Here is a 27,356-nt window from a genome sequence, read left to right on the forward strand (position 1 = left end):
TGTGTAATAAAATTATTTGTAATATTTTTCTTGTTGTTTGTGAAATTTTCTCGTTTATGGTATTTTGGTCATTTCATAACTAAATCGTAATGGAAACGACCGCAGAGAAACAAAATTACAAAACATAAAATACAAGGACTGCAAATAAAACAAATAATTTGAGTTCGCACAGCGGTAGAGCAGTAAACTGGCGCAAATAATGCCGCAAGAAATGCTACAACCACCCAGCACAGATTTTAAAAATTAAAAGCACTCATACGCCACCAACACCACCAACGCCACCAAAGGCACTAAAGGCACCAATATCACATACCAGTGCAAACATGGCAGTTTTGAGTATTTAAACACATTCACATTTAAAAGTATATTTGGCATATGCCATTGCCACTGCCGTTGGCTTCAGATTCAGCTTCAGCTTCAGATTCAACTTCGACCCTGCCACTGCTACTACCACTTTCACATCCACCTCCTTCACTTCCATATCCACCTCCTTCACTTCCATATTCACTTCTTCTATTTCCATTTCCACGACCACTTCCACTTCTGTTTCTGCTTCTGCTTCTGCTTCCACATTTAAACCGCATTCATTGCCATGACAAACGATGCGCACGATTGCCAACTTAACGAATTTAATTTAATTCGAAACGCACTGAATTCTAAAGCATTTCCGTTAGTGGGCGTGTAAGCGTAGAAGATTCTAAAGTTTTTATTTGTTTTGGACACTTATGTAGCTTTTGCGGCCAGGAAATTCCTATTTAAAATGCTTAAAGGCCAAAAGTGAAAGCGAATTCTCAAAGTACAAAGTACCAGGCAAAAAAAAAAATATAAACAAAATAATGTGCTGGAAAATAAAACTGATTATATAGCCGTCATGAAGAAGAGCATCAATAGCAATTGTGCAGTACAGCACAAACAATGGACCAAAAAAAACAGGAAAACAAAAAAAAAACAAGAAATAAATATGAAAAAATAAGGCCAAGCATAAAAGATATGAAATTGAAGTGCGAGAAAATTAATTTAGAAGCTTCAACGCTTTCACGTAACACGTAAATGAAAAAGTAAACGTAAAACACAAGAAATTTGCAGGAACTTCAGTCGTCACAGATAAAATAAAGCTAAAGATTCGCTTAGAGCTGGGAAGAAACTTACAAGAATCAAGCTAAAAATTTTTGTAAGCCATATAACTTTTTGTTTCGCGCTAAACCGGCATAATTATTTTAGCATATCTTCTTTCTCTGTACTTGCGGCAAAACTTCTCATACGTCCTGTAGTTTGAGTTCAACATGCCACACAATTTCGTAGAGTGCCACGTATAGATGTGCAAGAAAAGCTAAGGCAATCATTATTATTATTAAGCATAGAAATTGTTGTTATTTCCTTACTTTCCATTGTGTTTTCACTTCAACAATAAAGTATCTTTCCTTTCATATTGAGAGTGTGTGTAGCTGTGCCTTTGCACAGATATAACGTGAGCTGTTGCTTTGCTTCGACTCAGCATTGAAAAAGGAACGGAAGTTGTGCTTTCATTTTGCTAGCAGCGGCAAATACGGAAATGAAAATGAAAGTTGAATTTCATTTTAGCTCGTTTTTGGTTGTTTTTTGTTGTCGTGAAGAGTAAAAAAAGCAAACATTTAGTAAATTTGAAGAATGTTACAATCTTAGTCTATTGTATGACCCCGCACTCCTGCATCCAGTTCTTGCCAATGCGCATCATTCATCATAGAGACACATTTGGCATACAAAAGCCTACATAAGTAAGAGAAGCTGCACGTGTGAGTGCGTAATGCTTTTTATCTATGTACCCGCATCTATTCCAAATTTTTTTTTTATTTATTTTCCTCAATCTTAGCATATATCTTAGAGTTTTATTGCTTCATTTTAATTATATAAATAAAATTTTAGTCATTTTTTATGTGTGTTGACAAATGATTAATTAATATGACTTACTTTTAATTGCTTTATTCTTATCTATTTATGTGCTACTTTTTTAATAAATTTTTTCTTTATTAAAAAATTTATGTTTTTTTGTTCTTAGCTAACATTTTGATAAATTTTATTTTATTAAATTAATGTTTCTATATAAGAGATATTTTTTATAATAGGAAGTGTTATAAAGACGTGAATTGCAGCACTGAAATGATGCTTACAATAAATTGTAGTTCTTAATATTAATTAAATAATAAACATTCACGAACTGAGGTTCCTAAGACCACTGAAGATTGCTTACATGCTTACAATTATAATTATTACTAAAAGAGTAGACGTGAAAATTGCCTAACAGCCGGTACTGTGGCCAGAAGAGACCTATTGTACCAGTTTCACTATTGATTAAACAAAGCCCCTAAAAGCTTTGTGAATAAAGTATAGAACTAAATCTAGAGAAGAGTTCTTAATCTGTTCTGGTGACAGAAATTCTTTATGAAACAGGTTTCTATCAGTGCTTTGCTTTGTCTGAGTCCTGGAAAGTTTACCCAGTACTCTAGCCGCATATGAGTTTCCATTTCCTTGATAATCTGTTATGTACTGGCCCAGTTTATTCCACAAAAGGGTTGAGGGCTTTTTCATTTCCCAAAACTCCTCTGTGGCCCGGAACCCAGTAAAGGCTTACCTTATTCCGAGCTGCAAGTGATTGCAGAAGCTCGTAACACTCAAGGACCTGTTTTGATTTGAAACTTCAAGAAGAAAGAGCTTTAAGACCACCCTGGCTGTCAGAGTAAATAACGATTTTCTTGCCAGAAGATTTTTTGATTAAATTGGATTTTACGCATAAGTTGATTGCGTGGATTTCAGCTTGGAAGACACTCGGCCATGTGCCCATTGCCTCCGAAATGCTGGTGTTGGGTCCATATACACCAGCGCCAGTGCCTTCATCCATCTTTGATCCATCTGTGTACCAAACTAAACTTTTTGTATTTGCTTACAATAAATTGTAGTTCTTAATTAAATAATTAATTAAATAATAAACATTCACGAATTAATTACTCATAAGGCTACAGAAGATGAGTACTTGGCAATACTAGAAACAGCGTTGTGTGGTCAACCAAATTTCAAAAAATAACTAAATTTTTGTTCTTGTCTTTTCTTTGCTATTCGAATACTTCTAACTTTTAAAAATAGCTACTTTCTCGTCATAAGAAGCGTAACTTTCGGCAAAAATAATTAACTTTTCAAGAATTAATTTGAAGATTGTTTTAAATTAAATATTATAACCTTGACCTTTAGTTCCGCTCCTGGGGCCACCTTTCTATATTCATATACAAATCAAGGTAAATTATTATTGCGCATATTCTAGAAAAACTATTTCATTTATTCATTATTTATTAATAATTATTATTTACTCATTATTATTTTTAATCACAAAATAGTTTAAAGTGCATAATTAAAAAAACTGTACTGTTAGTGATGTTAGTCATGTTAGAGACTTGAGTTTTTTTGAGTCCCTAGTTGTAGACAAGTTCTGAAATGTTATGACTTAAGTGTGTGGCGTTCATGTGGCATTATTCTAAGAGAGAAGTTCACTTTGAAAACTAGAAATTGACAATCAAATTTTCATGTATATACATTTTGATTTTGTAAATTAGAAAATTTTAGAATTTTGAATTTGAATTATAAGCTCTTAATAAATATTAAAAACTCATTAAGAGTCAACATTAATACAAGTGGAAATAACAATTAAAAACTATGTCTATACTGCACTGGTATTAATTTATGACTTAGAACTATTATTTAGGCATTTAAATTGTATATTCCTACCTAGAGAGGTTTTCGAAAAATAGTAAACTACAACAACAAACAATTTTTTTTTATATTATTTTAAATAAATGAATTTTTGGCTGACCATACAGCCAAACACCCATCATCAGTGGTCTTAAAAATAATTCTTGAATTTAATTATTTGTAAATAATTTTTTTTAAACTGTAAGTACCAGGTATTGACTTGTGTCCTAGTTACCTAGTTAATTTTCAAGTCAAAATTTATAAAAGTTTTGCCGACATTTATAGAAAGCGGAGAAACTCTTACCTAAGTAACCCTCATATGTTCCTCAAGGAGCACTTAAATATCACTAAAAACTCAATGGTAAAATTGCATATATTAAGTTAGCATCAAATATCAATCAAGTATTGTAAAACTGTACGTTAATGATTTTAATTTAAAGTATTTAAAGTAAAAAACATATTTTTAGTTTTTAAGATAAGATGAGGTAATTAAGAGATTAGACAACTACCATAATTCCAATTCCTTGTGATTGTAAAGCATTAATACATTGAGTTCGGTAGTGGGCGTTACTTGTTGTTCATAGATGGAGTTTGTGGAAGATAAATGGTGTGCAAGAACCATAAATAAAACAAAATGAGTCGCCAGAACTGAAGAACATAATTATTCTGGTAGAACTTAGGTAGATTTGGAAAAATAATTCTTAGTTTAAGTATTTGAGGTAAGTATTTAAGTATTTGAGTCCTAACTTTACTCCTAACGTTTGAGTTTACATTTTTTGAAAAATTAAGTTTTATATAATCATGAATTACTTAAACCTCATTATGAAAATATTACGCTATATTTAACTTTTAGAATCATATAGTTGAAAGTCAAACATTTTAATTAGTAATGTTCAATCATATATCTTATTGCTTATCCAAATTTAGTTTCGAGGTTTTTTACTAATTAATGTTAATTGCAGCTCCAAACAGTAAAGTTGAAAAAAAATATGCAAAAGCAAAATAATTATGTATAACATAATTAATGTTCATTAAAACACTAGAAAATTCAAGTTTGTAAAGAACCTTTTCTTAGGTTCGTATATAGCTGGGGTTGAACTCAGCCGTCGCCAAAGTCCATACCAGAAATTTGTTTATTGAGACCCTGTCACTTTTGTTTATATCTATCGCCTGTACTGAAGTCAAGCTGAATTGTTGATAAATCGAGCGGAATCACAGTTACACTACACGCTCTACAGCGTCATAAAACATATGCATATATTCGAAAGATATGAAAGAATAGTTAAAATGTTACTCATACGCACCGTGAAACCAAATAAATCGCCGTTAGTAAATTATTTCCTTTTGTATGTTAACAAACTGCTGCTTCATGTACAATTTATGTTGATTTTTTGGTAATAAAATTGTGAGTAGAAAAATATCCTTACTCATCTTTATCCTTACTCATGCAAGCTTAAGCTCAAGTTTTGCACTAAAATGACGAAGGATTTTTCTCGATGTGTTAAACAAGCTAATTGACCTTAAATGATCAAAGGTAAAAGATTAGGTAAACAAGTTGTTGCATTGTTTTAATGACTTTGACTTTCTCTTTACTTCGCTTTCTTTTCATGTTTCCAAACAAAGCATATCTCAAAGATAAACTGCTTTATGGTGTGCAACCACCTGGAACAGATTTATATAAATGCTCGCTTAGACTTTACTTCCTTTAGAGATTGAGCAAATTTTTATGAATTTTTTGTTATTAATTTATATTGTTTTAGCATGAGTATGTGTGAGTGTGTATGCAGGTGTCTATGCCTGACTAAACGCTGCCATATTCGCACTAAGTGCCATTGCTTAAAAAGACATTAACGCAGTGACTTTGATGTCTTTGTTTGTAAGCATTTGTCAGACACACGACACAAATGACACTATGACATAAATGAGGACATGCACACTTAAGTAGTGTAAAAATTTTGTATGCCCCACGTCATAAAACCACGAAACGACCAAACGACCAAACGTCCACCTTTTGGCACGCGTTAAGCTAATGTTTATGTTTTAAAAATACGTGGCACGTTTACCGCTTTAAGCGTTTCCAAGTGCTGCATTAAAAATCCAAGTCCAAACACATTAAGTGTGTGACAATTTTTAAAAATATCAAAATAAGGACAGGAAAATCGCTTTAAGGATTTTTCCGTTCTTTGCTTCCTGTGTGATAGATTCTCACCGTTTCACCGATAGCATACACTTTGTACAGATAGTGCAAGGATGATGTGCAAGCAGTTTGTTAACTGTTGCAATATGTAAACGCAGACGTAGCACTGCAGCGTGACTGTTACACTGCATCTTTGAAAATGAAGTGTTAAACTGCAAAGCAATTTTTCATACTCTTTCCCTTTCCGCTTCAAGATAAAAACTACTATGGAATTGTTTACACTACGCTCACTAGTTAGCTAGTTGACGTAACACTTACACACTGCTCTGTGACACCCCATTGATATTAAGAAGAGGATATATAAAATTGAAGGTAGGTGTGTAGTAACGGAAATGAAACAGTGGCAAAGATTACGCAAATCAATTGAGTAAGCAAAACGTGACTAAATTTAAGTCATTCGCCGATGCTGATTTTTGATATGGCGTCGATGTTGATGATGATCAACAATACAAACATCATTATTGTGTCACTGTCGAAATTATTTCAGAAGATATTGTAGTTGATCTGCAATGTCAACATCATTATTGTATCACTGTCAGAAGTACTTCACTTTACTGTGCTTATATAAATGATAATCACGTTGACTGCTGTGATTTAGCAAATTTTGAAGTAAAAAAAAGAAATTTAATTTTCTGTTTGAAGTTGCAATTTTTCGTTGTTGCTTTTCTTTTGTATTTTACTTTAAATGATAAACAAATTTGTTAAATTAAATTTTGTTGTGGCTAAAAGTTAAATTTTTCTTCTCTTCCTTTTTGCTGAATTTTGGTACCACATTTATTGAAAGCATTTTTTGGATGTAATTTTTTTAAATTTTTGCTCACATTTTTTTTTTTTTGAGTTTCTTATACATCCTTTTTTGTTTCTTTTTTTTACATCCGTGTATCTAAAGCCACTCGATACATAGAACAAAGTGTAAAAATTGTAAATTGTTCATTGACTATCTTTTCTACTTGCAATTCTGCACTCAAGCAGCTGACAGTCTTCAACCAAAGAGAGTTTTTTAACACATTTCGTTGACGTGTGGGTTGGTCACGCCTTGTCGACACGTTACTTCAGTCTCAAGTTAAGATACAAATACTTTCATTCACACTCTTTGAAACATTCAACAAATTGGTTATGTGCATTTATGCATGCTACTATACTGGATTAACGTACATTCATAGTAATCGAATTTTGAAATCGAATCTGGAAGTAATACCTTAAATGTCTTTCTTTATATTCAATACGAAAATAAGTCATCATCAGCATCAACTGCTTGTTTATATTTTTTGATGCTAAAGAGTTTTAATTTACTTTGGCTTGTAAATCAAAAATTATTTGAAGTTCACTTAAGTTTACTACTTTATCGATTGATTAATTTTACGCAATCATAGTTTCATTTGGATTCCACATAGAGTCGGATGAGATCTCTATAGACAGTTCGGCTTTAATTACGTCTAGTAAAAAATTATTGGTCCGGGAGAGAAAAACAGGTCTGTATCTGATGTTAAGATAACAATAACTGCTTAAATTCTGGTTATCAATAAAAGAGCAGAATGTTTTGAATTTTCTCTACAGATTGGCTTTAATTACGTCTAGAGAAAGATTATTGTACTGAAAAGGTAAAATAGGTCTCTATCTGATGTTAGGATGGCAACAACTACTTATATTCTGGCTTTCAAGAAATGAGTAGAAAGTTTTCAATTTAGTTGAGGTTGGTTCTACGACGTTTATGTTTGCCTCTTTTAGACTGTTTTGCTCCGCTAATGACTATAATTTACCATACAAAGTGTTTTCATATAAATTAGCTCATTATAAATAAATTAAGTGATTTAAGGTAAGAAATGTCAAATCCAAACCTTAAAAATAAATTTCCCACAAAGGAAATTACCTAAATTTGAAATATTTTTTTATGTGTTTTATATTTAAAATGTGAACAAACTATCTAGGTATTTCACATGCTTAAATTCGCTTATACCAAAGGAAACGTCTATATCTTAATTTCATTAACATGAGTAGTTTTGGCTGCAGTGATAATAATATATTATAATTACGAAAGATAAGACATGATCATAGAGTCAATGTGACTAGAATATACTGGCTCATTTGCTAGTACCTCGTACATTTTATTCTATTTTTGATAATACCCAGTAGACATTAAAAACTAATTATCAGTAAATGTGAACTTCTATTATTAAAGAAAACTTCTCTAATATTATGTTGTGATAAGAACCATTATAGGTGAATTATAGTTGGCTTGGTATGGATTTGATAAAAATACTTAATAGTGATTTTTTTTATTTTCCACAATCTAACATTGTACTTTCAGCAGTAAAGAGATTGAGTATACTTTAAAAATAGAAGGAATAATTTTGAATTTTTTTGAATGTATTCAACTTAACTCTAGAATTGTGTATTATATAGAGGTGCTTACACTCAGGTTAAATTAATACTTCATTAAGACATTGAACATCATGTATTTGCAAATGCTGAACTTATATTTTAGAGCAGAACACCAAGTACGAACTAAACAAAAGCTACTATAGATGATGATAATGAGAACTTACTGTTACTAAAACACGATGTTATACTTCCAGCTCAAAAAGTACCCGGATTTTGTAAATAAAACACACACATTTAAATTTTATTCCAAATTTATTTTATCTCCTTCAAAGTATGCTCCTTCTGAAGCAATACACATATGCCAACGCTTAACCCAATCTTCCATACACTTTTCGTAGGCCCGTGCAGGTATGGCTTTTAGTTCCTTCGCGAATTCTTCGCGAATAAAAAGATAAACATAATAATAAAGAAAATAAAAAGAAAAATTCTTATACAAAAAAATGTATGTATTTTATATATGTAAATGTGAAATATTTTTTTAATTTAAATATCATTTTATAAATATTTTACTTATTTATTTTCTTTATTATAATAAAGTTTTTTTTTATTCTTCTGTTATTATACAATAATTTTTCTCAATTTTATTAAAGTTATTAATATTTTTGCTACTTGGATTGTGTATATTATGTATTTATTAATTTCGTTATATCCTTAAAGAGAAGGCAAACAGTGTAAAGTAGTTAATTGAAGCATAAATTGCTTTAAATTAGAAGTTTTTTTCAAGATTAATAAAAAATAAAATTAAAAATAAAATAAAATAAAAAGTATTAAGAAATAATATAAAATATTTAAAATTTAAACTTTGTATAAAATATAAGGAAATATTGCAGGCAGAAAAATCAAAGGACTTAAAAGACTTAAAATGAAAGGAACAACGTTAAAAAAAAGGAACAGAAATGTAAGAAATTAAAAGGGAAATGAATAATGTTTAGTAAAAGCGCGCTGAAGCAAAATTGTGTGAACATTGAAAAAAGGAAAATCAGCTTAATGCCACACCCCCAGTGGCCATTTTGGCTTCATGTGCAGGAAAGAAATTAAAAATAAACGGATCAAAAAAAAAGAAAAAAAAGAAGAAAAATTTACAGGCATACCAGGCATGAAGCTGACCAAGGTACTACTATACATATAAGCAGACAAGCCAAACTGGCAATGGAAGTGTGATTTTCTGCTTGGGGCGTCATTTTAATGTTTTATCAAATGTTTTGCACCCGCAACGTTGATAATCCTGGCCAAGCTAATGCAACATAAATGAATGTCGAGCAATAAAAATCAAAGCACAACCACACACACATGTATATATATATATCTAATATATTTATATGTATATGAACACATATACTCCTATACTCCTATTAATATCAATGCTGAGTAATGCATATAAAGCGCTGCCGTCTTGTTAAATGAAAATGAAATCCTGCAGAGGCTAACCAACACTAATAAAAAACTAACTTACAAATGAATTTAATAGGAGTAAAGCCCGTAAATCGGTAGTTTAGGGTGCACTGATTCTTAGGGTGCACTGATTCTTAGGGTGCGATTTTTTACCTTATAGCGAAAAAAAGGAAATAAATATATTAAAATTATAGCGTTAAAATATTTAATAATTATTATAAAATTTTTTTTTTAATAATCTGGGACTGTAAATAATTTATTTCAATACATTTAAGTTTGATTTAACAAATTTTTTTTTTGTATTTTTTTTTATATATTTTTTCTGGATTTAATTTCCCGCCAAACTCTCGAAATTAAATGAGCATAAAATTACTGCAACACATTTTACCATCCGCCAAAATTATTTTTCCTCATTTAGCCTCAGGAAAACTTTCAGTTTTTCACTTAAGCATTTTCTTTGGTTAAGTTTTTCTTTTTCTATTTTTACCGTTTTTACTATAATTTTTTTTCGATTTGTTATTGTTGCTGTTATGTGCCCGTGGTTTACTTTTGCATTTAACTTCATTGCATTCTGCAGTGGAAAAAAGTTTTCATTTCAGACCGACAAGCGAAAGTTTAATTTACGCGATTTGAAGTTTCACTGCATTTTGCTGCCCATTTCCACGTCTCTCTGTACAATTTTTTGTTGGTGTTGATAAAATATCTTGTTTGGTTTCAGTTCAAAATTTAATTAAGTTTATTGAATTACCTTATATCGAATCACATACATTATGTTTCAATAACATCTAATTTGGAAAGTGTATTGACTTCGTGTTCAATAATTAATTTTTTGTAATTATATTTAGGAATTATTTTTTTGAACTGAGACTTAGGAACTATAAAAGTGTTTATTCGACTACAGTGGACATAAAACTACAAATTCATTGCGAATAATATTTAATGTATAGATTTACACACACTCTAATATTATTTAAAGTGCTGTGTTTAAGGATTAGTTTTCAAGTTGGTCACACTGACCACCATTTCGATAATTTGCAGCTATTTGGTTAGGTTAGGTTAAGTTATACCGGGAATCCACTTTGACCTATTGGCCTATTGTGTTACCGTATATAGAGGAAAAGTCAGGGTTTAAAACCACCTAGAACCTTTGGCTTAGCTCAAAATGATGTTTAGTGGCAGGTCTTGTAATTGATCAAGATCCTGAAGAAAATGGCAGGTCTTGTAATTGATCATGATCCTGAAGAAAGGGGGCTCCTAAAATGTTAAGACTCCAGCCTTCATAACCTGGACAACTATAAAACAAATGAAAGGCACTCTCATCGTATTCATTACAACGACAGATATAATTGAAAGGAAGCTTCAATTTTCTAGCATGTTTCAAGACTAGAAAATACAGACCACATACAGACCCCATACTATCTTTCATTAAAGAAATCGCACTTGGAGAAACACTCTAATCCGATTATGGAGCAAAATAGACCTCTTAGGTCGCAGTGTACTACCCCTTTTCCATAATAATAATGGTTTCCTAGTTTACAGTGAATGACATCCTAAGGGACCTGAAGATTGATCCCATCAATAAATACGTAAAGAATAGAGCCCTGAAATTATTTGCGAAAACTGACAGACTTACCAACACCGCGTTATCTCAGAATGGTTACAGGCTCCTCGGGGAGGTATGCAGATCTGAGGTCAATTATTGCTTACTCTGATGAAATGATAAACAATAATTCAGTCAAGGTGCAAAAAGAAGTTTTGAAAATACCACGAGTTAAGTAAGAGTAACAGTGCTCAAGTGCACTGGCTCAAAGAGCTTCAACATAATAGTTTACAGTAACTTGTAAGTAAACCTGCCATAAGATAAATATCTCTACATGGCATCTCAATGAGAATATTGGATTTCTTTTTAGTGAAAAGTGAACAGATTGCATATAGATGCCTATATATTGCTAAGTCTTTCCATCTCTTATTTAAAATTTCATAACATAAAATGGCATAATATAAAATGGATTATAGAAGAAGAAGAAGATATAAGAAGATATAATTATATGTAGAAAATACATACATCCTTTGGTATGTTTTAGTAAAAAGAGCATAAAATTGCCGTGACCATTTGTTATATGACTGTTCATATAACTTAACGCGATTAGCAAAATGTAACTCATACGTCACGTTGTACAATTGTCCTTCATTATAGCGACTACTTTAAGCGTAATCCACTGATTCTTTTTATAATTGTCATGTATATATATATATGAAGTAGTATTATTAGGTTTATTTCACTTCATTTTAAATTTGTTATATTACATAAAAACTTATAAAAGTATATTATGCAGACTTACAGTTATGGCATTTTTTTCGTTAACTTATCTATCAGTATTTTACCACAGCTTTGCAGTTATATTTATTTGTAGAAGATATAATTATATGTAGAAAATACATACATCCTTTGGTATGTTTTGGTAAAAAGAGCATAAAATTGTCGTGACCATTTGTTATATGACTGTCCATATAACTTAACGCGATTAGCAAAATGTAACTCATACGTCACGTTGTACAATTGTCCTTCATTATAGCGACTACTTTAAGCGTAATCCACTGATTCTTTTTATAACTGTCATGCATATATATATGAAGTAGTATTATTAGGTTTATTTTACTTCATTTTAAATTTGTTATATTACATAAAAATTTATAAAAGTATATTATGTAGAGCTTACAGCTATGGCATTTTAGCTATCTGCCGAATATATACATATATATTTGCACATTGTATATATATATATATATATATATGTATAAATGTAGATGTTAATGTAAAATGAAATTTTTAACTAAATTATTAAAATTCAAATCAGACATTTATGTGATAATTTCACATAAAATTACATGTGATTATTATTTTTTGTAATTCAGTTTTTTTTTTGTATTTCCAAATCACTTACAAATGCCAACCTAAAAATGTCAGCTTTCAATGAAAAAGTTAATTGTGCATTTTTAATGTAATATGGTTAATTAAGAGATGAAATTAATTTAAATTTATAAAATATGTAAGCGCATTAAAATATTTTTCAAATATTCATATATGCAGTGGAGAAGTTTATTACAAATTTATGTTAAAACTGCTAATTATTAATAGTTTTTAAGTTATGGCATTATCAAAAATAAATTAATATAGGAAATAAAACTAAATAAATTAAGTTAAAACCAATTTGTAACACTAAATTGTTTATGAATGATTGCTAAAATATTTCAATAGGAAATAAAAAGGCATAAATTATATTGAAAATATATATTTTTAAGGTTAATGCTGCCATGTGTGTAAAAATGTTAAATTTATTCAAGTGCATAATGAATGCAGGATTGCGTTTGTGCATAACTAGGAATTCTGCTCAATGAACGTCGGTAAAAAAATAAAAAAAAATTTTTAAAAAATAATAAACACAAAAAAAATTGCAATAACATATAAAAACAAATTCCTACGATTTCATTAAGTAATTGCATATGTGCATTTATTATTTATGCATGCAATTTTACTATGTGCATGTGTGAGCAGCAAGTGTTGCCACATATTTGTAAGTTTATGCATTTATGCCGCGGCAACTAGACGATTTTTAAAAAAATTAAAATGTTTTTAAATCATTTTATATGCTATTTCCGAAAAAAAAATTCAAAATAAATAAACACAACCAACGATGCAAAACGAAATGTACGAAGCAAATTAAAGTATTAAATAAAAAATTGAATATTAAAATATATATGTATAATAAAAATTTTTATAATATATAATTAAAAAAAATTGTTTAATATTATTTTCATTCAAAAATTTTTATAGTTATTTTCTTGTGACATTTTTAACGGATTTCGTTGCTTTCATTGAATGATTAAATATTTAAATTATTATAAAATGAGCGATATCTCCTTAATTTCTATAATTTAATTTAATTTATGTTAGTTAGTATATTTCCGTTTTATATACATATTTATGTGTGTGTGTGTGTGATTGTATATCCACATTAACTGTCCGTTTGCAATTAAAAATTAAAAAAGTCCTTATTGTGCGCTGACAATTGATTTTCAACAAATAAAAATTTCGTTTTTCATTGTTAAATGAGCTGAAAAATTAATTTTAATTGAATTTTAAATATTGCACAAACGGCTTTCGCCATTATTGACCAAAAAAAAAAACGCAAAAAAAAAATAAAAATAAAAATGAAATAAAATACTCATATATAAAAGCACAAAAATGCTTAAATTCAATATTTAATTAATTTAATTACATTTTCTGCTCTTTCTTTAAACTCACTGAAGTGTAAAATTGGTGTTAAAAGTTCGTTTTATGTAAAAATTGAATGCATATATCCCGATAAGGAAAAACTTACAAAGAATTTATGAAGTAGCATAAAATTGACAAAGGTTATTCAAGTGTAAAGAAATATACACGGTAGGCAATAAAAAAACTAAAATCCTTGTTTCAAAAGGGAAAATAACTCATCCCATAATAATATCAATCAACAACATTTTAAGATCTTGTGCTGTTTTAAACAACTCAGTACTTCATAAATTAGTAGTACCTTTAAGCATTAATAAAGCGAAGAAAGTACTGATTACTGTAAAATGAAGAAAACTAAATGCTTTGATAATACACTAAAATATAACTTAGAGAGACTGAATATAGAAGCCAGATGTGAAGAAAGGGACGCTATTAAGAGATGAAGACAATAAGAGATACCAGAATTGTATAAACCTATCAGAAGAAAAACTTAGAATCAACACAGGAATCCTAAAAAGGCACTGTAAATGAAAACATCACCTTACAAGACTCGGTATATTTACAGATGCAAACTGTAGATTCTGTGTAGAGAATGAGAAGTCTGCCGTATATGTGCTGTTAGAATGCCCTGCGTTTATGCACATACGGAATAGGCTTCTGGAATGTATATTCTTACGGAAGAAGCAATAAAACTCTGTAAAGTAGATTCTATACAACTTTTTATTGACGCAACAGGGCTTAGAGACCTACTCGAAACCCAGAACGGAAGGGGCCATAATATACATGACGGTTGCAGTGCCACATTCCCTAACAATGATAATAAATAATAATAAGAGATGAAGAATTTCGTAATTTAAGAAGTACAATAATAGTTCTGTAAGATCACAAGACCTATTATTCGAGAAGGTGTAGGCAATTCAAAAAAACAATCTTGAATTAATAGTATAGAAAAAGTAAACAATAATTCTTCAAATGAAAAAATAAGATTGCTTCAAATGGTAATTAAGGTACTCGTAATATGGTGCGTGATAGAAGAAAAATGTTTGAAGAATATTAAGTTAATTACACATGTTGTACGTATGTAAAATGTACGACAATGGGGGTTTCAGAAAGTTTAGTTTATGTTGAAGCTATTTGAGCCAGTGCATTTGAGCACTTTTACTCTTTATTAATACGAGTTATCTTCAAAACCCCTCTTTATGCCTTGACTGAATTATTGTTTATCACTTCATCAGACTAAGCAATAATTGACCTCAGATCTGCATACTTCCCCGAGGACCCTGTAACCATTCTGAGGATAATTAGTATTAATTTCGAATCTATTTAAATGCTAATTAGATATAAAATTAAAAAATACTTAATATATTAAATGTCTTAATGTACTGTATTAAGCAATTGGAATAAATTGAATTTTGAAATATTGAACAGAATTTTTTCTATGGATCGTGCTTGTCGCTTATAATTAAAAATCGCACCAATTTCTTCAAAATATTCTACATCATAATAATATATGTAAGATAATTATATGGATTATATAGTGTCAAAGAAAAATTCAAAGTGACTACTATAGTTTGTATAGACCCATGTTTTTCAAAGTGTATATATTAAGTTCACAAAGTGAAATTAAGTACTTTATTTCACTTTATTTATTAATGAAAAGTACTTTATTTCACTTTATTTATTACTGAAATAAAGTACTTTAATGAACATGCCAAATTAGTTTATGTAGTTCAGTAAATGTTTTTCAAAGTATTTACAAAAGATATACATACACATATATATTATATAAAAATAATTAAAAATATATATATAATAGATAGATACAATTTAAACGGCTTGGGAACTTGTCACCACATCACTGCATCCTTTGAGGATTATTGTGACACACCCACTTTAGTTTCATAGACGAGTAATAGTTAGGAACGCCATTATGCCCTTTGAGGAGATGCTGCCTAATTCCGTTATAAGTGGATAAGAAATTGGTAAGTACCGAAGTCTAAGCCTGGAGAGACTAACACAGTAGCACAGAATGTGTTCTGCTGTTTACTCTCCTTCGCAACAAAGTCTGCAACTACCGTCTCTTGTAATACCTCTATTCAATAGATGCATATTTACTCCGCAATGTCCAGTGATAAACCCTATGACAAATCGGAAGTCATATATCAGTCAACACTGTTGGAATTTGAAGGAAATTGTTTACTATAAGCTGCTTTAGCCTAGTGTAATAGAAAAGAGACCTGAAATAGCCAACAGAAAGGCAGTTGTGTTTTCATTCCAATCATTATGATAATTACGACATATGGAAATATGTTTCACATATTTTTAATAACTCAGAACAGATTAAGGGAATGTATTGGGAAATACTGATACATCCACTGTATAGCTTGCACTATCGAATTACCATTTGTTATTTTCTGCAAAATTATCACAATGGTAAAAAAAATTGACTAAATGAAGAGACGCCAAACATCACTTGGTCAAATTTTTCGGTTATAAATCATAGAAGTTCTCCACTGTTGAATTAATGAAATCAATGAAAAATGGCAAAAAATCATAAACTTTATTAAAATAAGTTTTAAGTGAAAAAACTTTTATGCAAAAACTTAATAATTAAATATTGTTTAAGTAAAACTGAATGCAATTATAAATTATTTTTAAGTATTAAATTTGAGTAGTAAATTTATTGGGAGCAATCATAATTATTGTCAATATTTCATTGTTATTAAACTTTTAATAACTGAAGTTGTAATACTTTAACTTTATTTAATTATTTAGTAACTTTTTGTTTGTGTTAGTTTTATTACTTCTAAGAGCTGTCAACTGCAATATATTGAGATATTTTATATGAATGGTATCAATGGTATCATGTGAAAAGTTTTAAAAGTTACTCAAACAAATATCTAAATTGAACAAATTTGAAGTTTAATCAAATTTGGGAAAAAGTAATTACTTTTAAGAATTAAAACTTTTGCTATACGAACTTTATTATGATTTAAAAAATATACAGCAATAAATCAATGGCAGAAAATTCTATGGTACATAAATAAAAACATAAAATTCATAATTAATGGTAAAAAATAATATTAATAATTAATACGTTAAAATTTAATTATTTGTTGACAATAAAAAATATATAAAAAATTTATAAAATATATAGAGAGTTTTCGAATAGCAAAGAAAGAAAGGACAAAAACAAAAATTAAGTTAATTTATTGAAATTTGGGTGACCATACAACGCTGTTTCGTGTATTGCCAAGTACTCATCATCAGTGGTCTTAGGAAATAATCGAACACTCATTTCTTAATTAGTTTATAGTCCGGATATACGGGCCACTGATGATGAGTACTTGGCAATACTCGAAGAATAGCGTAGCTTTTTCGGCAATACTAATAAAAAAAACTATAAAAAATATATATATATATAATAAAAAAATATTAAATGCATACAAAAAAAAAATAATAAACTAAAAATACATTTTTTAATAAATTTTAAAAGTTTCATGAATTTGCACAAAAAAACCACATCTACTAAAAAATTTTATTACCACAAAAATTCTATTTCTGCCAATAATTTGCCACAATTTTTATATGTGAATAATATGCGTCTTCCATTAGGGAAAAGGGTAATGAAAAGCGTTGAAATAATATACATTTTCGAAATATTTGTGGGGAGATATTATATTTTGGTTGCGAAAGAATTTCACAAAAATTTTCAATGAAAGGAAATTTCCCTTTCATTTATTAACTACAAATTGCAGAGGAAAATAGTTTCATAAATCAAATACTTTTGGGATACAATACAAATTTTAATGAACTAAGAAATCCTTTCAGCTAATATAAATGGAACATTTTTATAAAACTTTGCCTCAAGCATATATTTTTGTAACCTATATTAGGAAGGCACATAGGAGATTTCATGTTTATATTGTCACATGACTTTTATTTGTTGATACGCTCTGAAGCACAATGCTGGCGGGCTGAAAAATAAGCACAAATACTCGTAACTTAGCTTAGGAGCTAAAACAGCAGATAAATATATACCTACATATATATATATATGTTCAACTACATGAAGTTCTTTCCTCCTTATAGTAAAGGTATGAAAGGATGTTCACTTTCATATGGCAACCTTGAATATACGTCCTCAACGTTGAAGCTTATTCGTCCTTATATTTACTAGAAGTGATCAAAAAATCTTATACTTGAGTTTTTTTTGTGTAGAAATTTTCGTGATTATTTTATAAATTTTTGCTTGCTTTATAGAACTTTAGAAAATTTAAAACTTTTCTTTAAAAATTAAAATAGTTTACGCAGAAATTGTGGTTATCATTTTATGTATATTAAAAATTTGATTATAATTAAATTAGTGTTATAAGCACCAATATGAAATATAGGTTTCATTTTGAAGGAAACCAAAAATTAAGCTGAGAATATACAAGTAATTTTGAAACTAAATATACAAGTTATTTTTAAACAAAATAAATTAGAAGAGATATAGTATAAAAGCATAAAATTCTATATTACCTAGTGAATTCATATCTCCTCAAAAGTAATGAAAAGTAAATGGGTTAATTGAAACAGTTTTGAACTCAAAAGTTTAATAAGTAGATATGATAAACCAGCTTAAAGCACTTCGAAATGCAATCATTATCTAAAAAAGTGATGCTATCTGTTTTAATTTGAAGGAACTGTTTATTTAACCTTCTACAGTATAATACAATGGAACAATTGAAAGTGATAAATAGATAAATCGAATCAATTATTCAAACTGAATATAGCCAGAACCAAAAACAGAATTAATTGTAAACAGAAAACGAAAGAAGTGATCGAAGATAGTTCCACCAGGATAATGCGAGACCCTTAAAAGTTTGGGAACTAGCAAGTTTGGATAAGATATACGACTACACTCACTGGTTCTTCAGATCCAGCATATATGTATATATACATATATCAGTATATATACTGATTATCATTGAATCAAGTTTTTACAAATTTTTTTAAACAACAAAAATGTAGAGCATCAGAACAATATTTGGGTTCCAGTTTTGAAACACTACATCAGCTACAAAACTGATTTTTGATAATTAAGATTCTATGAGCGTTAAGTTTTGCTATTGGCAGAAAAATAGTACAAGCTATTGGACCTGACTGGGTAGTATGAAGTATGATATATTTAATCACGAAATCATCTTTCAATTTCAGAAAAAAGAACAAAAGTATTTTCCACATAAGTTTATAATTTAACTACCCACATAGAGTAGATATATAGAGTATAGTAGACTAGTTCTTATACTAAATATATCTAGAAATTAACACAAAAAATCAGGTGTGAAGTTCAAAAGCTTTTAAGAAATCACGTATTTTATGATGAAATCCTTACAATCGAATTATAAACTGTTCTAATCAAATCTTGATTGGATTAATAAAGATTGGAATAGTTCATTTTTCATTCTTTTAATCTAATTCCTAGCTATGAACCTGATTGAGTTGTTTGATGAGATATGGGTGTAGTAGATCCATGTCTGCATTCTTCAAAGCATTAAATGATAATAAAACATACCTTTCCCTACTTTGAATTAAAGAAATTACAAGTCTCTCGTATATGGTTATTAATAAGAAATAGGTCAAAATATCGTACAACGTCCCTAGCAAGCAGATTTTATATAAGATTCTTAGCCGATAAGTATATATATATTTTAAGTAAAATAAAATGATTTGATCTGAATAATGTCACTGCTGTGCTAAATATATATCCGTCCATATAACAATGTAAAGAATACAGTGATATCTGCTTATATGGACATCAACTATAATAGATATAGTTTGCAGACGAGAAGTATTCATTAATTAATTAATTAATAAAAAAAATATACTAAATTAATATAATTTTTACCTTCCCCAAATTTTCCATATTTCCTGTCAAAAAAAGGGACTATTTTATATTTGTTGAAATGCTGATTTCGAAAAATTCTTTCTTTTGAGAAGCAAGTAAGAGTGTCTGAAGAAAAATGTTTATCTAACTTAATGAAATCATAAGAGTTAGTATCTCTTAAAATAAACAATGTTTTACTAATCTTTTTTAACTTTTTTACTTAACCTCGTTATTGATAAAGAATCTACCCGTCGTTATCAACAGGAAAGACTGATATATTATCGAAGCAATCCTACACTTCAGTTGATAAAAATATTATTGTTATTTATTTTTTTGTTTTTGAAGTCCTTTTTTACTCATAACTCATATATAACAAATATCTGTCTTATGAACATATCATTAAAACTGATTACACATATCTGTTAAGTATATACGTATATATGATAAATAGACTTCTTTCTCATTAATAAGAGTAGAATTTATTTTTTGATATATACTCGTGACTTAAATCTCACAGTGTTAATAAAATAGATAAAAATAACACTTACCGTTTCTTTGTTATTTTTAGATTTTGATAAAACATCTTCTAACCAGATCCACTGTTTCTCAGTATCTTGATTTTCAAATTCTGATAATGCACTAACACGTCCACCATTGCTGCCATCAATGGTGCCTGGTATTGCACTAATACCACGATGATGTGCATTATAGCCATAACCCGTTGACCAATCGCCAGAATGACTGTGATGTTGGTGCAATGTGCCATGATGATAGTAGTAATTTTTATATTCGGGCGTCTCCGGACCACCCATCATTGTATTGGGCGGTGTACGTTGCCTGACAGCTGCCAAATGGCTTTGGGAATATTTTGGATCGTGTCTCATGAAATTTGTATTCAGTGCTATTATACGTAAACGACTCTTCGTCTGCTCAATCGAATAGTAACCACCTGCAAAGACGAAATACAAACAAAACAAAAAAAAAAGAAATATAAAAGAGATTATAAAATATATGAAAGAAAATACGCGTCAAAAGAAACTAAGAAAAATCAGTAAGAATAAATGTGTAAAGAATTTTATGGATTTTAATTTTACGAAACGGATACTTGTCCTTTGGGAAATATTTGTACATCCGTTTTCAATGGAAAGGCGAGTACCAGTTGAGATTTCATTATGAATTGATAAAGAAGCAGAACTCCATCTGCTAAAATCTCGTTTACTTTGGGTACATAAAACCTTACTTCTTCACAAAAAATATGCATTATTCTGCGCTGCATAAATGTGGTGAATGATGCATGTTCCAGTAAATAGAGTAGCAAAAAGTTAATAGAAATTCAAAAACTCTTTTCTTTACTATCGTTTTAAACTATTTTTCATATAGCCATGGTTACAATTATTATTGAATCAGTTTGATTTTGTAATTTAATAGAGAATAGCATGACAAAATCAATACAACTGAAATCAGATTTTTATGATGACAATAAAGTGTAGTATGTGAAAGTAAGTAGTGAATTATTAATGGGATTTGTGCAGTTTTGTTGCTAGGACATGACTACAGTACACTAGAGTAGAGTACAGTATCATTGTTGTACTTTACATTTTTCAACTGAATTAAATTTTGTCATAATACATTTTAAGCTTCAGTCGGAAATCAGTTGTATTTTACGTAAAACCACAAAAATATGTGCTCAAAAAAGGAAGACTACTGAATGAATCGATTTAGTAGTACTTAACTTACCCTTTTCGAATGTATGCAGCGCTTCAGTTGGCAGCCAGTGTCGCCAGAGTTCGCCCATATGTCGGAAATTTGTAGTTGTGCCATCCTCATGTCCCAAGACCGGAAACACAAATTGTGAGGAGAATGTACGACCCAGCAAGTCTGTGATATTGCGCATAATTTCCAGTTTCTTCGTTTCGAAAAGCGGATGTGATGAATGTGATAAACCATCACTGTACATGAAAAGAGGAAAGTTACAGAAATCAATTGCAGTTTCACTAAAGAATATTGAAATTTTTAATAAATTAATAAAATTAAAAACCGAAATTAATAAAAGCTGTTGAAAAAGCTTTCAATTAATTTTTATTTCGCCCGAAGGAACACACACTAACTAAGCAATTATGCTTGATTTGCTGCTACTCTGAAATCATGCCTGTAAGCTGTACTTAATAATATTATTAAATTCTTACTGAAAACATAATTTCTAAAGCCTCTTATGCAAATAAACTTTTCAATTATGTGGCATGGAAATTATGTTTCTGAAATGCTCAAAACATAAAGGCGGATTATTGCGTGTGTAATTAATGTATTCGTATGTCAAACATTTCAAAGTATGTGAGTGTCCTAGCAAATCCGCTTATGTACTACATAACAAATGTGCTCGGACAAACGGAAATGGATTATGTCAAACCCAAGCTCACAACTATGAATGCGCATTGATTTCACAGAAGTAGCGCAAAGGTTATATAAAGTTTAATTTGCATGTAAATCATGTAATTACAAAATGTTTATGTTTTATTTCAACCAGAAATATTTAAGCATTATTTCCATCTGCATTAATAGTGTGCAAAATTACTTTGAACTAATCAAAGTCTTTTATTTCTGGTGATGATTTCTGTTTTACATTCATCTTTCGATTCTGAAATGCATTTGCTCAAGCTTGGAATTGAAAACAAATTAAAAATTTTGCAATAACCTTTAGAAATGTAGCTACAAAAGATGATGATGCCCTCATCTATAAACTCATAGTAGTTTAATGGTTTTTTTAGAGATCTTAGAATAGACTAAGTCAAAATATATGCAAGGAATAGAGCCCTAAAGCTATTCGCAAAAACCGACAGACTTTTAACACTATCTAATTACAGAATAATCTCTAGGTACAGCGTGCACCGCCAGCTTGCTGAAGCTGGGTTTTGAACCTTTGTCTTACAAACGGAAGTTCACACAATCGAGATCTGCGAATGAATCAGTTTTATCAAAGATTAGAAAGGCGCTCTTAGTTACGTAGGTAGAGAAGCAACTATTAAAGCTTTGTTCTTATTAAAGTTCCATTTAAAAATTACTATGACAATATGCGAAAATTAATTAGAAAAAATAAATTGGTGTTTTGCTGAGTGTTTGGTCACACAAGAGTCAATAGCAATGAGTTTTGCGTGCAATTGATTCTTGTGTCTCGCGTAAGGAAAGTTTTACGTGAGCTTGTTCTCTTATTATATTCTGAAGACCTGTAGCTCTGTGCCTTCTTGTGAAATAAGTTGGTTAACAGAGTAGATTCTGATTTAAAAGTGGTTGTTTGTAATTGAAAGAAGTAGCTACTACCGCTATATTTTAGTTAACCATTGGACTAAACAGCTCGATTTCTTATTTTACTAAGAAAGATGTATTTTCTCAGTAAAATAGATTTGAGGTTGTTTGCAGGTTACCTGATAAATTACCAAGATTTGCATTTCCAACTTAAGAATATCGATCTATCGTAGAAGAGAGAATGATCTAGATCAGAGGCAGTGTATTGGGCTGTTGGTTAGATTCAAAATCTGCACACCTATTAAAAAAATTCGATTTTGAGGATTACTTATTGTTTCAAAGAGGTTAGGTTAGGTTAGGTTATACTGGCGATTACTAGTGGATCCACTTAGAACTAATGACACATTGTGTTACCGTATATGTGGGAGCAAACTTAGGGTTTAAAGCCACCTAGAATTTTTGGGAAAGCATAGAATACTAAAATACTATAGTGTCAGGTCCTGTAACTGGTCCAGATCCGCAAAAAAGGGGGTTCACCAAGTATTAAGCCGCCGACGTGCATGAGCTGGGCAAAAACACAGTAGAGGAGATGCACTTTCATCGTCTTCCCCACAGCCACAACAGATTTGATTGAAAGGAAGATCTAAACTTCTCGCATGGTTTCCTGCTTTAAGTAAGTAAGCCTACCGAAAGAATGATATGTCTCTACGGGGCATCTCAATGAGATTTTTTTGGAAAAAGGTAAAAAAATTAATTTAATTTAAGTTTAACAATTAAAAATGATTAAAATTAAAATTACGAAATGAAAATCATTTTTGGGTTTTTTTATAGCTAATTTAGTCAACTTTTGTTAGAGTTCTCACATACATATATTATTGTGATATTTATTTCTTGTTCATGTATAAACAAATATTTATTAATTTATATAGTAACATATAGTATACATAAGTGAAATAAATTTAATCCTCTAAATATATTTTATAATTCCTTTACCTTGCATTATTATATAGTACTAAAAGCTTTTCTATTTTATCGCTGCAGGCGTTCAATATAAAAGTCAAATTTGTATGTAACCATGAAGATAATTCTCATTTAGACAGCAAAATCGACTTTTTTAAAATTTAAGTTTAAATTAAAAGCTAATCCTTAAGTAACGAAACAATTGCATTGTCACTTGACAACACTTAAATCTGATAAATAACAAAACATTATCCCATTAGATTTCGATTACTTTAACTTAGCAAAATGTGGGCGCATTGGGGTTGGCGTATCTCAGCCGCAAGCGCAAATAAATATTTCAGAAATCAGTACAAAAGGTGAAAGTAGAATTTACGTATTTACGTATTTACGTATTTTGGGGTGTGATTGATTGACACTTAAAATACCTTAAGAAGAGCTAAAGTATTTTGTAATAAATCAGAGCATAAAGTACAATGCAAAACATGGTAAATACACTTCAATTAAATTGCTCGCAATGCACAGGACGTGATGACAAGCACTACAGAATGCAGAGCAAGTACCAAAGTTGGAAGACAATACATGCTGTACTGAATATACTACTCGTATCTAAGCTATTCGGTTAGAAATAATTGAAGTGAAATTATGAATTTAATTTTAACTACACATGCTGATTAGGGGATTATATTTAATGTGCATTTCTAAGTGTATTTAAGCATTAAAGTTTATTAAATGTACTCAGCTAGCCACTTTAGATGCAGGTTTTACTCCTTTTACAACACTCTTTACTTGTGTCATAGTGTTGTAAATATGCTTTTATGAATCATAAAAATCTTGTTATCTTAATCAGCAATATAACTGCTTTCTTTTCATAGCTTTTCAGCTTTTGATGCTTTCTCTTTGACGTGTTATTATGTAGCTTAACTTAAAACCCTAATAAAGCAGCAATAAACTGTGAAAGAAGTGAGTAACTGTTGGCATAAGGAAAGGGTTTCCTTACCAACTTGGCTACAAAATAAATTGAATTCTTTGTTTCAGGCAAATATTTTATATACCAGACAGCAAAAGGATGAGTATTTTATATATGTTTGCTAAAGAAAGGGAGCTAAGCTAAAGTAGGGAAAATACTTAAGTGAAAATACTTGAGCACTTTAAATTAGAAAAACATTGCATGTTAATTTTCAATTTTTCTGAAATTAAATTTCGAAGAATTTTAACTAATCAACGGGGTTAAATTTTTCATCTTTTTTTGTTTTTTTTTTTTGATTTTCATTTAAAAATGCAGCAGTGGAGAAAACAAGAGATAATTGGGTCTGCTCAAGCTACTTAACAAATTAAATTCTTTTAATGCAAATTTTTTCTCTAAGTGTATGAGAAGTACTACTGCATTCAGTATTCGAAATATGTCACATCGTAATTGGAATTAACAAATAAGGATAAAACAAAAAGTTTTTCGCATTCTACTCATTTTATTTTATTTTAAATCCATTAAGCTGATTACAAAAATGCTTATTTCCGCGCCAACAATTCACAATTCAAATGAGAGACGATATTTAAACCAAAAAGACTGAATAAAAAAATTAAATAAAATAAATAATAAAACAAACTTTTACTGATTTTATTTAATGTTATTAGCTAAACTTATGCCAACTCAAATTTATAAATGAACTACAGACAGACAAAAAAAAAACAAAAAATAAATAAATTTTTGTATATATAAAAAAAAAAATAAAAATATTTACTTCTAATTGTTGCAGTGATTTTTGTTGACTTAAACGCTCAGATAAACTTTTAAACCAATTACTTTTTCTGTTTGTGAGATACATTCAAAGCGTAAATATTTACATACAAATCGAGCTGTCATATACGAATACGCCTAATACTACACAACATACTCGTACACATATAAATCGTATTATTCAGAAATTGTAAACTACTTAAAGTAGTTGTCAGTGAACGAAAACATTTGCATTAACTTTCAATATCCTAAAGCAAAATGTAATGAATTGAAATAAATAAATACAAACGGAATAAATAGAGTAAATATCTTTAATTGCAAATAAATACCAATTAATCCTTTACAAATGGAAAATCTAATAAAACGAATAGGAAAATAAGTCAAAATTACTTTTTACATCGTAAACGGAAAATGCTTCAAATGCTTGCATGCAACATTTTCAGCATTTTCCGAGCCACAACGAATTTTACATTAGGCAGGCAACCAGGCAGGCTGGCAGGCGGCAGCCATACATAGGGCAGAGTTCAAGAGCCTTTGTTGAAATGAGTAATTTGATTTGTACTTTATAATGAGGTGTTAAGTTGAGGGGGGAAAGTGCCCGTACGTAGCATTTTAAAATCAATGATATAGCACCACTTCAAATAAGCGTGAAGTACTTAAATGAAGTTACTGTGGAAACTTGATGGAATACCATAATGATAGTCTATGATTAAAAACGGATTAAATAAAAAGCTGAATTTACTCAACATATAGAAATATTTAACATTTCAAAACAAATGGAATGAAACTTTGGTGTTTCATTATTAAAATAGTCATTACAATTTAAGTACTTTATGAAGATGCCATAATAATAATAATATAGTTATTATTATTATTTCTTTGGTGTATTTACAATGGATTTATTATAGTTATTACAATGTATTTATTATAATTATTACAATGTATTTATGTATTATACTTTGGGTAAAGACACCGCTCTTAGTAAGAGCATAGGGCGGATTCCGTTTCTTGGGTTTAGTTGCTTGAGTGTGTGATTGAATGACACAAATCTCGCTATGTAATCCGGCCGGGTAACATAACGACGCGGAATGAAGTTTCAGGTAACCCTGACTCACAGAAGTTGTCAGGGTGCCCTTGTAGGATTAACAAGGGCACTGCGAGAGGGTGAGAGTAGAAATTTGACAAGGAGAAGCTATGGATATAACATCTATGTTCCGCATCACTGCCCCATTAAGCCCCCATAATAATAATATTACTAAAATTGAATTAATTTTATTACAAAAAATTTATTTTATTTGTACCTTAAATAAATAAAGAAACAAAATAAAAAATGAATATTGAATAATTGTTGAGCAACACCACCAGCTCCGTTAGAATAGGAAAGAATCTCTCAGAATCGTTTGATATCAAACGAGGTTTCAGGCAGAGTGACTCTGTCGTGTGACTAGTTTAACCTAATGTTGGAAACGATAATTCGATTTATCAAATTTAAACCGCACTCGCACAATATTCTACAAAAGTGTAATGCTGCTTGCGTATGCCGGTGATATTGATATTATTGACCTGAACACCCGCGCCGTCAGTGCCA

General features: G+C 29.8%; 1 protein-coding gene across 1 annotated transcript in view; it reads right to left on the minus strand.

Annotated features, from left to right (window-relative positions):
• Positions 1-340: 340 nt before the first annotated feature.
• Positions 341-27,356, minus strand: part of LOC119679742 — a 39,481-nt gene continuing 12,465 nt past the window's right edge. The window contains exons 5-7 of the mRNA XM_038092250.1: positions 21,571-21,782; positions 20,385-20,782; positions 341-619 (exon numbers count right to left, since the gene is read on the minus strand). Coding sequence (XP_037948178.1) covers positions 341-619; positions 20,385-20,782; positions 21,571-21,782 — 889 coding nt within the window. The remainder of the gene's footprint in view (positions 620-20,384; positions 20,783-21,570; positions 21,783-27,356) is intronic.

Source organism: Teleopsis dalmanni, chromosome 1 (assembly GCF_002237135.1).
Source record: "Teleopsis dalmanni isolate 2A chromosome 1, ASM223713v2, whole genome shotgun sequence".
NCBI lineage: Eukaryota > Metazoa > Arthropoda > Insecta > Diptera > Diopsidae > Teleopsis > Teleopsis dalmanni.